The sequence below is a fragment of the Protomyctophum parallelum genome (genome assembly GCF_964188405.1).
Source record: "Protomyctophum parallelum genome assembly, chromosome: 16".
NCBI classification, from domain to species: domain Eukaryota; kingdom Metazoa; phylum Chordata; class Actinopteri; order Myctophiformes; family Myctophidae; genus Protomyctophum; species Protomyctophum parallelum.
Genome location: NC_139711.1, coordinates 30639611 through 30653578, shown reverse-complemented (window position 1 = coordinate 30653578; position 13968 = coordinate 30639611). Strand labels below are relative to the sequence as shown.

The window sequence follows — 13968 nt, the reverse complement described above, 5'->3', positions numbered from 1 at the left end:
ATGAAGCCCATAATTGCCATTTAGTGTGGTGATTATGGATCAGCACTGAGGTGAGGCAGCTGTTGGCTCAGAGAAAAGAGAGCAGAGCTTAAAAACCAGAGGAGGCTTAACTTTGAACTTTTACTGTATATGCAAAGACATACTCTGACCTAAGCTGCTTAGCTAGCAGAATACGCATATATGCACGCGCGCACACGCACACACACACACACACACACACACACACACACACACACACACACACACACACACACACACACACACACAGCTACACTATACATATATACCTGGATGAGTCATGAGAGAAAAGTAGAATGCGTTGGCATTTTGTCTGCCTTGTCTACTCTGGACACACTGTAAACTAAGACAAATGGGTTGTTGGAAGTCGGAACCCAATTCTGCAATCAATAATGGTCTAACCATTGCAAACTTTTAAAATCCCAGTTTATACTGCTTACGACCAGAGAACATCTACCGTGTACAACTACACATACCCTCTGATAGACAGGGAAAGACCATCCATGTCTTTGGGCAAAATGTTAAACTGGGGAAAATGATAATACTAGCAGATGAGTAACAAACAGGATGGCACAATCATTAGCTATTGTTGTTATATTTCATCAGCAGTTAAGCACACTTAACAACATTCCTCTGAAACAGGACTACAAGTATTTGGGTTCATATATATATATCTTCTTCCCAAAGGGGCTTTCAAACTAGGAAGGGTATGGCCTGGTCAGCCTGCAATGACATGCATAAGATCTGGTCATCCCAGCTTAGTAAGATGTTCAAAGTAAAAAATATTTAGGAGGACCGTCGAGCCGATTCTACTCTATGGCTCCGAGACATGGACACTTTAAAATAAATTAGAGAAATGGTTGGATGGCACTTACACGCGCCTTCTAATGAGAGCACAAAATCTCTCTTGGAAGAGCCACCCATCAACTAATCTAATATACGGCAACTTTCCCCGTGTTTCTTCACTAGTCCCATCAAGAAGAACACAGTTTGCCGGCCACTGCTACAGATCTTACAATGAGGTTATATCTTCCCTTCTTCTCTGGAATCCTGCCTCAAAGCAGACCAGAGGTAGAAAACTGTCATTCCCTGATGTCATCGCTAGGGACACATGCATCAGTAAAACCGGAACTGGGGATGGCAATGAAGGACCGGGAAGTCTGGAGTGGCATTGTGAAATACATGATCTCGACCGCAGTCGAAAAATGTTGATGATGGTGAAGCACAACAAAACATGAACAACAATATGCTGTAACAATGAATGCTAAGAAACCGTCAACTACGCATCATTCACACTACCACAACATCTGCAAAGTGGTCCCGAGTGCGCACCCGGGACCATAGTGTGAATCGTCTCCATGTGGCCATAGACCTTGAAGGAGTGGCCAAAATGTCGATATAGCAGCGACTCTGAGATCAATCAGAAGTAAACAGTGTACTGTACTGTATTCCTGGCTATGTGCTGAATACAAACCTCGCCCATAGGCAGGAGTTCACACAGCATCAGTCAAGGGTCAATTTGAAGGAAGATATTGGCCCATAGCGGACACAATGTAAAGATAGGCCTAGACCTTTTCTTTCTGGAAGGGATTTGCACATTGAATAAAGACTCTTACTGGCACTGTAACAATCTCAAACTTGTGTTCAATCACCCAGTGACAGGATGATGTTCCTCAAATGTAACTGCAACAGATCAGTATGTTGTTTGCTACTCTTCGAAGGAAGGGTTTGTCACTTGTCAAACACTAAATGTTTGTACCACCCGACAGGCTGAAGGAGTTAAATTGCTTGTATGATGGAAGCTGAAACACACACGACAAACACAGAATCATAGGGAGAAAAACATGAATACTTGTTGGTCTAGCAGTGGTTGCTGTCACTTTCGGCAGAAAGAAAAAGAAATGGGTAAAATAAACAATGGTCACAGAAAGAGATCAAGAGAGAGGGAGAGAGAAAGAGTGTGAAATTAGAAAAGGTGACAGAAGAGAGTGTGTGTGTTAGAGATAGAGAGAGAGAGAGAGAGAGAGAGAGAGAGAGAGAGAGAGAGAGAGAGAGAGAGAGAGCATTTCACATGTGCAAGTTGTTGGGCAGCCTGTGTCCATCTCTCCCAAGACGACAACAGACAGGGCTTTCCTTGTACAGTAGCAGCCAGAGACCCTGCACATACTCCTCCCTTCGCAGAATACACACCATGGCACTGCCTGCCTCCATCTCTCTAACTCAAAGACGTGATGGAGAAATGGCTTAGTGCTACATGCATTCATCATGTTGTGACGGGGTATGGGCACAACATGATGTATTAGCTCTGCAGTTTTGGTTGAAACAATAATAATAAATTAAACGGGACCTATTTTTAAATGTGTTTTCAACTGGAAAGATGCTACTGTTTTTGTCGTCCAACACCACCCTTAGACCAAAACTTCTACCTCCAAGCAAGAGATCTCAAAATTGAATGGTAGCATTACCATGAATTTTGCTGAACGTATTCATGCTCCCTCGAGTATGAACACTATTGTTTTAGGTGACCCCATTTTCCTCTATCTTCTCTCAAACTCCACACACAAAGAATTCTCAAAATCGAATATGCGAGATGTCATGATGAAATGTCCCTGTCCAACACTTAATTTACTTCACTCGTAAACAAAATCAAAAAACAACTACTGCCTGGAAGATGGCTGGAGGATAAACCTGACTAATTGCAAGTGGGCGTTTAGAATGTTAGTTGATTTCAGACTATGTCAGACTATATAGCCCATGTAATAATTGTATTATTCATCATAATGTTAATATTATGTTACATGGATGTTCTCTGCTATCTACAATACTGAAGGAGCTGCCCCTGCTGATGAGTCAGAGTTCTCCCTTACTGTAGTTCTATCAACCAAGCATTAAATACACATCAGAGGTGTGAGAGTGGAATTAGGCTGGCACAAAAATTAAGAAGGCTGAAATACCTGACCACTCCCAATGGGAAAGTGTGCATTGCATACATAAATACTGTAAGTGGCTGAGGAAGTTCTCACACTGACAGTGGAGCTTTAGGGCTTTCACGTTGGACCTCATTCAAACATTTCTACTCCTCTGTGGAATTAATGAGGTTAGAACTGGATACATACATGCAACACCATGTTCCACTTTTAAATCTATTAAAGCTTCAAAGATGGTTATTGGCAGCAAATCCTCAATGATATAATAAGTATTTCTGCCAGGCTGAAGGGGGCGGGGATTATGATTATGGAGTGGAGGTTATGTTCTCATTCCTGTCTGACTATTTGTATGTCTGAGTGTTTGTTAGTCAGTGGCTAATTTTGCAAACTACTACATGTTTCAATTTGTGTGCATACTACCAGTAGGCCAAGGAACTCTGTGAATTCATAATCTCTCAGCCACCTTCGGCTCCAGGCAATGGGATGCACAGAGACAGACACAGACCCAGCACGAACCGTACGCAAGCACACACAGAGAGAGACAGAGTGACAGAATGTGACACCTATTGTATTCTGCGTGTCTCACTAACAAAGAGAGATAGACAGATTGCAGCACCTACAAAAAACTGTGTGCACATGCATGGGGAAAACATGCCAATATGACATGACAACACACCACACACACACACACACACACACACACACACACACACACACACACACACACACACACACACACTTTGGAGCTGTAAGTATTATTATTATTAGGGCATACCTCCCAGGCATCCCTCCTGGTACTTGACAATGGTTTGAAGAATAATATTAGGTAACATAGGCGCTCGGGTGGTGCAGTGGTAAAGTAGCTACACCACCGCAAAGGTTGTAACAATGGGTAAAAAGCAACCAAAAAAGAAATGTAACATTTCTACATGCAATAATATAATTTCCATCCAGTGCTGCTATGACAAAGACTTGCATTTATTCCTCCCCTCTGTAACGCTTTGAGCTCATTATTCAAACAATGCTGTTAGGCTGACAGCCTCCAATATTAAGACACCTAAAATCACATTATCAACATACAGATTCTAATCAACGCAATCCTACCCTACAAATGATTTTACCTACCCAATAACTACAAGATTCGGTGTTGGAAACTACCTCCCCCTGGCCAGCCGGGGCGCCTGATGGAGGGGAAAGGAACTGTTTGGAATAATGTGTTCCTTCCACACGCTATGTCCAACCGGGGAAATCCCCTGTCAGGTGAAAAGAAGCAGCTTGGACTCCTCATGCATAGAAGGAAGCATGAGGTCAGTCCGCTGCCCTCCCCAGGTTGGCAGAGGAAGTGTAGTGCCCAGAATTACATTAGATAAAAATAAATAAACAAAATTCAGTGTTGGGTAATATAACTTATGAAAGTAATATGTTACTTTTTACTCATTTAAAAAGTAATATTATATTACTTATTACTTTGTTTGTATCAAGAGTCATATATTATAATAAAGAATGACAATACACAGAGGAACACTGACCTGCATCAGACCCCAGACCTGCATGTTCAACATCATAACTTTGCGTGATGGTGCATGCTTAAAAAGAACAGATCTTCAAGCTAACATCCTGGTATCATCACATAGTGTTGGAAGCTTGTAAATCTGTTCATTTTGCGTATGTGACAACCTTCTACTCTGCAGTTTAAATGCACTGTTCCACAGATCTGCAGCTGTCTGCTGGACACACACACACACACACACACACACACACACACACACACACACACACACACACACACACACACACACACACACACACACACACACACACACACACACACACACACACACACACACACACACACACACACACACACACACACACACACACACACACAGGATCTGTTTGATTGTTTCAAACCCCCACCTCTTTGTGTGTATCAATGTATCAGCATGTTTGAATGACACATTCCAATGCCCATCAACTGTACCTACAAGTGTTGGATGCCGTGCAAGAACAAGAACACTCACTTTCTGTCAGTGTGGTCCAGACCACTAAGCCTGACCCCTTCAATCTGCTCATTGCGCTGGCCACAAGTGTTGCCGTAGCTGTCATATCCGAAGACAAGCCGTGCAGCACCCCCTGTGACAATGGTGTACCCACAGATGCTGCCCTAAAGGAAGAAGAAACAAGCATCCGTTAGCATCCAGCTGTTGCCATGCAGAGTGAGATAAGTTATCACCAGTCAGTGTTGGCTCGGCTATTTTGTTTTTGTTTTGTCTATTCCATCGCAGAGGTGCTTTCTCATGAACAATTTTCAACCATGGCAGTTTATTCTTTCATGTCAACATGCCTTTAATCTCATGGTTTTGCATTAACAGAGTTAATCCTTAGTTAACTAGTTTTACTAAGGATCTGAAAACTGTTTCATTATCATAATTATTAAGTAATCATTACAATATTTCAGCAGAACTAACATTAATTAAACAAGGGCTGATGAAGGCTGCACAGACTTAAATGAAAGTCAATCAGGGCAGACAGAATTATTGTGCACTTGTCTTAACCCAAAAAGGACGATGATATGTGTGAGGTGTAAATACTGTACGTGTGTGGGTGCAAATAAGACAGAAGCAATATCTAACCATGTGATGAGCAGCCTAGGCTACTGTAAGGCTGCTCTATTCTGTGTATTGGCATTCCATGAATATAATCACCAGTTTAAAGCTTTAGCAAATTTGTATATATTCTATCAACTCCATAAGCAGGTCATTGTGAAATGTGTGATCAGATAAAATCCACAGACAGCAGGCTGACTTTGTGGCAATGGAATCTATACAACATTATTGGAAATGTGAATGTAATAATAAGAGCAAAGGGTACATTTATTAACGAGTGCATTTGTGATGGCACAGCAGCATCTAATTAACAAAGCTGAATAGAAGGACTTTCAGTAAGTAGACTCTTCTACAGCACAGTTAAAGCCATGGAATTAGCTAAAAGCAGATCATAATGCTGAGGCTCAGACTCACCATGCCAACGCAGAAAACTGTAAATAGAAGGAACCACGGCAAATCCGTGCAACTTCGATCCTGCAAGGGTCTCCATTCTCTCTTTGTCCTCTGTAAGCAAACACAAAAAAACAACGTGAGCACTTCTGTTGTGCGGCCACACCACCACCACCAGGTAATGTCGTGAAAAACTGTCTGACAACCATGAGAAAGACGAAGGCCCCCGTTTCTTTTATTTTTTTTACAAACAAATGTCAAACGTATAGCCTATCTGATCCAGGCTCTATAGCATCAGTCCATAACTGTAAATGACGATATCATCTCGAAGCATTTATGGCTCATATCTGCTAATTCTCCTCCAATAAGACTCGCTTAAAATCGTCAATTAGATTGTTGTCAATTGCAAATCAATGCCTTTGCAAACGATGAAAAGCGCACATTCGTAGTAGCGCACGCACGGTGGGGTGTTTGTTTACTATAACGGGTCGGACTCGGGGCTAACCAGCTGGGCTATTTCTGGTATTGCCATCTGCTTGCAATCTGGTTAGGATATAGCTCCTGTAGTAGCATAGCATTCTACAGTCGCAATAATAAACACATTGTGTTATTAGCAACACGACAGTGACGACACAATGTAAAGAAGGCCGGTGTTTCGCCGTGCGTTTTCAGCGGAGCAGTGTACTGGATTCGCATTGTGTGGTTACATGATTGCAACACGGCACTATGAAATAATTGGGTTTGTGGATCGCTACAGTGTATAGCAGCTCAGTCATTCAACACGATGCAACGGTGCAACAATGTTTACAAGGGCATAATGGGTGGATGAGAGCGTCGCCTTACCTCAGTGCTACCGCAGCATCCCATTGCAGTCAGGGTTAGATCTGCGAAGAGCAGCTGAACGCTACACCACAAGACAACAATAACCCAAACTTGCAGGGAGTTGACGGCAGCCTATACGTTTACCCCTGCATGAATTTGCGCAGCACCGATCCGATAACGGGTTCCGCTGTTTAATGGATAGGCCGATGGAATTGACACATATCATCCACAATGCATGCTAATGTCTCACTGCTACCTCCATCCATGTATATTACGGATTAATAGTTCGGGATTTGCCGCACCAACACTTCCTGGTGGATCGTGCAGGTGCAGCCGGAAAAGGGGTGTAGCATCCATCCATTCATCTAATTGAGCATGCGCGTTGGGCACCCAGGCAGATAACGGGATGCGATAGCTAACGGGATGATGGTGGGACATTAGTGGAGGAGTCGTGAATACTGTACTTTTTATATTAGGTACTGAACTAACTTTAGAGACGTGCCATATAGGCCTACAGTTGGCCTTACCAGTTTATACAATGTATACAGTGTTATTCGAAAGCTGACAAGTAGGCCTAAACCTTTTTATGAGGAAAAACAAACACTCCATCCATCATCAGGATATAGGTCCCTCTCTTCCAGGGCAAACCCATTATTATTATTTTAACAATTTTCATATATGAATTCATATTAATTGAATTATTAGGCTAAATGTAAATTTTCTAAATTAGGAGTCTAGTTGTTGTTTTATTCTCACACCATAGAAATGGGAACATTGCCTGTTAGGTTTCCACAAAATGTGCAGTAAATCTCCATGACACATCAATTATGAATAGGCCTACAATAAGCCAAATATAGCCCTGACATCTTAGCCTAACTAATTTGAATTTACATAATAGTACATTATATTTTCTATTTTGATGCTGGCTCATCAGTGACCACACAGCAAAATACAGAAATCATAATTTTTTAACATTGATATTTCTCAACGATATACCCTACCCTTCGAACGGTTTGGTATTCTTCTCTGTATGGAGATTCTCGGTATGGAGCCCTGATCCTGACTTGCTGGGAGCCTGCTGACAGTCTCGTTGGGTCCATCTTCCTGGCTGTGCCAACATAATGTGAAGATCAGCAGCGCAATGCCAGGGAGATGTCAATCTGCATGGAAGAGAGAGCTTCTTTGTCCCATTGTTTTCTGTTGTACCAGGGGGAGAGTGATGTGTGTGTGTGTGTGTGTGTGTGTGTGTGTGTGTGTGTGTGTGTGTGTGTGTGTGTGTGTGTGTGCGCGCGCGCGCGCGCGCGCGTGAGCCAGCTTGTATAAGATTTTACAAGTTTACATATCTTAAATTTGAGTTTTAACCAGGCTATAATGTAGCCTGTTAACACTCTCAAAGTGACCTAAAACTATTTTAGGATTTTGATGTAGATTCATTTATATAACTGTCCACTAGATGTCAGACAAATACAATTTTTGTGAACTAATGCAAATGCTTGAAGTTTGAACCTAGGACAGGATAAGTGTCTAGTAAAAACAATCATGTTTCCAAAGTGTACTGGTAGCGGTATCTCCTCACAATGATCTCTTCAGTTCTTTCTAGTAGGCCTACATGGTTTACAGTAATTAAGCAAATGTGCTAGCTGGTTCACATTTATATCTATTCTATTTTATTATGGTCAGGCCACTGTGTTAAACAGTTACAGTGGACAGCTAAATAAGGTCAACGACATACTGTATGGCTTTCTTATTAAAGCAAGCAATGACTAAAGCTGGTGTTATCGTATTTACACATAATTATCGTCATTCAAAGCATCTTTGGACTTTTGAGGAGGGACTGACACATCAGGGATGTATTTGGAATGAATCATAGAGTTATAAATAATAGAGATGGACGTTCAACTCTAAAATCCCATAACCTGGAGGGAGGGAATGGGATGATGGTTGTCAGGCAACCACTAACCTACACCAATCACAACGCGTCCACCCCCCACCCCCCCCCCCCCCCCCCCCCCCGGATATGGGATGAAGAAAGGATCATACATACGTAGGTTGACAGATTGCGGAAGTGAGGAAACTCAGCGAGCGGAATCAGCGGATAAACAACACACACGAATCGACGCCATAAACAAATGATCATCAGCCTCAATGCTTCATGGTGAAATAAACTGAATAAGGTTTACAAGTTACCGTGAAAAGGGATTAATGACAGCTGAAAGAAACGCATAGTCAGGTAAAGAGAAAAACGTGTGTTCGAGATGAGTATTTCAAGATGATCAGACAATCTAGAATTAAGTTAGCTGATTTAGCTAACGACGTATCTTGCTGTCAGTGTTGTTGAGAGACGTACGGCCGTTTGATTTCAGTGTTCCACCGATTATAACGGTGTGTCAGGAGACATGTCAGTTAAAAAGGTAGCTTGCCATTTAAGTTTTAAAACAACTAAACCAGCATTCACCTAATAACTGCGACTTTTCGTACTCTCAAGCTAATGACATATATTCAAGCTAGGGTATGCAGTGTGAGTTTAATGTCGTTTAATGCAATCAAATTCAAGTTTTCTGTTCTGATGTTTGGCTCATTGGCTGTCAAGGCCAGAAAGTAGTTTTTTGCCACTCAGTTATGCTCAGTAGGCGTTCCTGCATAACTTCCGGGGTTTGATCTAGGAAAAATAAAGGGTTCGATGCAAGGAAGCTTTGAGAAGGAAGAGAAGATGTGATGATGTCGCGTGCATACCCTCTATAAACCTGCACGTATTTTCATGACTTGCTGATAACCTTATTTGTGTCTGTTTTGGCTTCCAGAAAACCTGTCTGAATGTTAGAGCCAACCAAGAGTAATGTTACTCTGCCACAAATGGATGGTGTTTCGAAGATTCCACTACATGGGGTCTGCAGCACCAATAAAGTGTGATTTGTGCACACTTTAAATGAACCCCTCATAACAGTAGAGGACACTCACTGCTGGATAATATTCTGGTCTCTACTTCACCACAAATGGATGCACCATTCACAACTGACATTCCAATAAACTCCACTCCTTCTCCCCCTATTCCACTGCGTCCAGCTGTGGCCCCTTCAGTCCAGCTTGGTTTTACCATCCTCTACGCCGCTCTGTATGCCAGCCTCTTCCTGGTGGTGTACGTCCAACTATGGCTGCTCCTACTCTACCGACACAAGAGATGGAGCTATCAGAGCGTCTTCCTGTTCCTGTGCCTCTTCTGGGCCGCTCTCCGCACTACTTTGTTCTCCTTCTACTTCCATAATGCACTGGAAGCCAACCACTTGCCCATGCCATTCTACTGGCTGCTTTACTGTTCCCCTGTCTGCCTGCAGTTCTTCACGCTCAGCCTCATCAACCTGTACTTCACTCAGGTAAGAGTGGCGATGGTAAATGGTGCATTTATATAGTGCTTTTATCAAAACGTGCTTTACATAGATTGTGCATTACATTCATCCATTTACACACATTCATACACCAATGGCAGAGGAAACCATGCAAGGCACCAACCTGCACATCGGGAGCAATAGGGTTTCAGAGTCTTGCTCAAGGACACTAACTCACTCTGGGGGATCGAACACTAGCATAGATGGTATCATAATGAAGTACCAACAACTTACATCTCTTGTTAACATATTAGGTTTTGGGATCAACGGTCATACCAGGAAGAATGTGTATATTGGGACAATAATGAACACATAATGGATTATATTATATAATGTGATGATAATGGTCATTGGTCATATAAATCTTAATCTGTACACTCAATCATGGTAGTTTATTGCTATGAAGGATGATGGCTATCACATAACTGACATCTAGTATTATGTCATTTTCATTGCCCCCCCCACCACAGGTGTTGCTGAAAGTTGAGGAGATATACAGTTCACAGCCTGGCAAAGCATTGTGAGTTCTGCTCATCAATAATAACCTGTTTACACTTGTTGACAGTAGGCCTCTTGGAATGTAATCTTCAGTCGGAACTTCTGTAATTCATAGAGCAGTTAGGTGGCATAAAAATGGCTCGTATTTTTAACCTACATCTTCTGCACTGCTACACTTGTATTTAATGGTGTTTCTGACGCAGTCATTGTTGATTTCTTTGTCCTCCTAAGGTGGCTAGCACGGTGTGTATATGGTCTGCTGAGTGCTGTGTTCCTGTGTGTTAACGTGGTGTGCGCGGCTCTCGGCGAGCGAGACAACAGGCAATCGGTGGAGAGGACCTGGACACTGGTGCTTGTCCGGGTTCTAGTCAATGACATTCTCTTCATTCTGGAGGCTGTGTGTCTGGTAGCCTTGCTGTTGCTCCTGACCCGACACTCACGCTCCACCGGCCCCTACCTGAACAGCAAGGTGTGCTAATAAGCCACTTGATGTGGACAGAATAACTACACACACAATGCAAATACAATGCTTACAGCTTGGTCAATTGCTCCAACAAACATAATTGGCAGTGTTTGTCGGTGGGAGGCCAGCAGTGGTTGGCACTGGTTGCCAAACTTGCTCACACCCTCCCCAGGCAAATGGGGATTGGCAGAAATGGGGACCAGGGAGTCAGGGACCACACAAGCAATTGGCGATTAAATTGGGTTAAATGTTCACGTAAAAGAATGTGAACGTGAGGATTTAGTCTCACTATATTCCATCATCAGTAGTCCTATGCGTGCAGGCTAATGGTGTTACCTTTTTCACTTCATATTTATCCAGGGCACCACGCTGTGGCGTACGGCAGCATTAGGAGTAACAGTCATTCTGCTGTTTACCAGCCGAGCTTGCTACAACCTGTCCGTCCTCGTTCTCTCCCAGGATCACCATGTGGAGTCATTTGACTTTGACTGGTACAACGTCTCTGACCAGGTAATCATCACCCAGCCAAATGGGATATTAGGTTAGAGGTGTTGCTAGTTGCTACCATGCAAACTTTAGTGTTATATTTGTTTTGACTAGCTAGATCCAATTGTTAATTATGCATTAAGGTTGCATGTAAAATGTTAACCTTCCCTCAAATAGATGGAAAAATGTCACTCTAATGATGAATTGATCTGCCTCAAGTGCTGCTCCAACTAACTACGGTCGCATTCACACCTCTAATTCGGTAGACTCGATGCGAATGGGCGGACGAGTTACATCCTTTTTGCATATTTAATTTGCTGCGTTTGCCTTCACACTGCAGGAAACGCAGCAGGGACCTTTATCAATGTGTTCAATTCATAAACTAAACAGTGAAATCTATGGGTTAAAATTATACTCTGAGTAATAGTTAGAACGTCACGTAAAATTAGAGTAACGTGCATGCATGCAGTGTGTCGTCGGGGAGTTGAACTATCTCTCTCTCTACGCACGCACTGTTCTTTTGGGCATGGAGGCAAAGTGCTGAGCGCAGACAGCAGCACAAAATGTATCCGACCTCCGACATTTAAGTTTATCGAGATGAAGAAAGTCCCCACTCCCCACACAGTGACAGCAGTGACAGCACTACATGCACAGACAGAATATTCTGTACACTGCAGTGTTTTTATGTTTCCTTAAGCAATTGATTAATGTACTCGTCCTCATATTTCCGACAATACACAGCAGGATTTGTTTTACCGGTAATTGCAGTAAAGCATTCTGGTGTGAATGCGACATTAGACAATAGCCTTGCTACAATCAAATTTTCCCATCGGATGAAATCAAATCTGGAGCTTGATCTTGTCTTCCTGTAGGCTGACCTGCGTAATGAGCTGGGAGACAGGGGATACCTGGCTTTCGGAGCAATCCTCTTCATATGGGAACTACTGCCAACCAGTCTCCTCATTCTTATCTTTAGGGTGCGTCGGCCTACTCAAGAGAAGGTCAGTGATCTGTCAATTGTAGCATTCAAAAGGTCTTAATGGACTATGACAGTATTAATGAAGGGTCTTTGTTTTTCTTTATAATATCAAAATCTACCACAGCCATATTTAGCACTGTTAAAGTCACTGATATCTTATTTCCGATTTTCCAAGGTCTGTAACATTAACACCAGGGTTCTACCTCGCCCATATTTCTTCGATGATCCCCAAGGAAGCGATGGGGACTCATCTGTTCCTTGGGCACATAGTGCACATCCACACACAAGGTATAGTTTACCTGCTGTTTCAATAATGTCTTCAGCTTGACATTTAGTTGATTATTTTCACTTGCCTCATTGTACGGCCACCTGGTGGCTCAACGAGTTTGTGTGCATACCACACAGGCACACAGCTGCAATATTCTGGGATTGATGAGACTCAAGACGTCATACAAAACAAGCAGCTATGCTTTAAAGATTACCTTTCACAAGGTCTTGTTTGGCTCATTACTTATTGAAATGTAACTTGAATGGCTATATTGTGTCTTATGAATGAAAAAATGTACTAAAATTCAACATGTCATCTTTTATAAACTAATGTTTAACATTCGATTGCACTCTCCCAGCTGGTATGGATCAGAGACAACTCCTCTTCTCTTTGCAAGCAATCCTCCAGACCAGAACCATCACTCCTTCTATTCCACCCCCCAGAACTGATCGTGAAATGTGATAAAGGTGGTAGGAAGTTTCCCATTGATGATTCCTATCTCAAGGACATGCCACACACAGCTACCGGCCAGTACCTCGTTCACTTGGTAGTTTTTGCACTGAAACCTCAGGAGTCCATCAGCCGGTGCCAATTATGCACCTTTGAAATGTTTTGTAATTCTGTTAGTGATTAGTACAACATGGAAAGTCAACCAGTGAAATGCAGCTGCTTTTCAATTTGAAGGGAGAATTGTTAGCCTAGATATTTCCCAGGTTTTCTACATGATATGCATAAACAATATGGTGATTATCATCCTAAAAAGCTACAACTTTTATATTTTGAATTACTTCATTATTACGCCAGCCAAGCTGAATACATTCCTTTTACTTAAAAATAAGACTAATTTAAACGTATTGCACTTTTTGGAACACTTCCATATACCACTAGTTACTTTATTTTAAGCTTTGTCATTTGTGACTATTGGAAAGGGATTTATTTTATTTTTTACAATTTAGAAGTTATTTGATAACCATTTTGATAACCTTTTGTGTAGCAAAAAAGAAATACTTCAATCATTTGGCTAAGATCAGGATTTCCACATTGCAATTTAACCTAGTTTCTCACTTTTGGGTTTCCCCTAACGTGTACCTATATCAGCATCAATCCAATAAAAAAAACGAAAGGTTT

General features: G+C 42.1%; 2 protein-coding genes across 2 annotated transcripts in view; one reads left to right on the top strand and one right to left on the bottom strand.

Annotated features, from left to right (window-relative positions):
• LOC310873412 (choline transporter-like protein 1) overlaps positions 1-6893 on the bottom strand; it is a 31829-nt gene extending 24936 nt beyond the window's left edge. Inside the window, exons 1-3 of the mRNA XM_083785782.1 lie at positions 6785-6893; positions 5966-6055; positions 4967-5109 (exon numbers count right to left, since the gene is read on the bottom strand). Of these exons, the coding sequence (XP_083641908.1) occupies positions 4967-5109; positions 5966-6055; positions 6785-6808 (257 nt within the window). The 5' untranslated portion in view covers positions 6809-6893. The remainder of the gene's footprint in view (positions 1-4966; positions 5110-5965; positions 6056-6784) is intronic.
• Positions 6894-8851: 1958 nt separating this feature from the next.
• On the top strand, positions 8852-13968 carry gpr137 (G protein-coupled receptor 137). Its single transcript, XM_083785536.1, has 8 exons — positions 8852-9011; positions 9585-10134; positions 10617-10666; positions 10876-11113; positions 11468-11617; positions 12466-12594; positions 12748-12860; positions 13199-13968. Exons 2-8 carry the CDS (start codon positions 9757-9759, stop codon positions 13287-13289), a joined length of 1149 nt encoding a protein of 382 aa, XP_083641662.1. The 5' UTR covers positions 8852-9011; positions 9585-9756; the 3' UTR covers positions 13290-13968.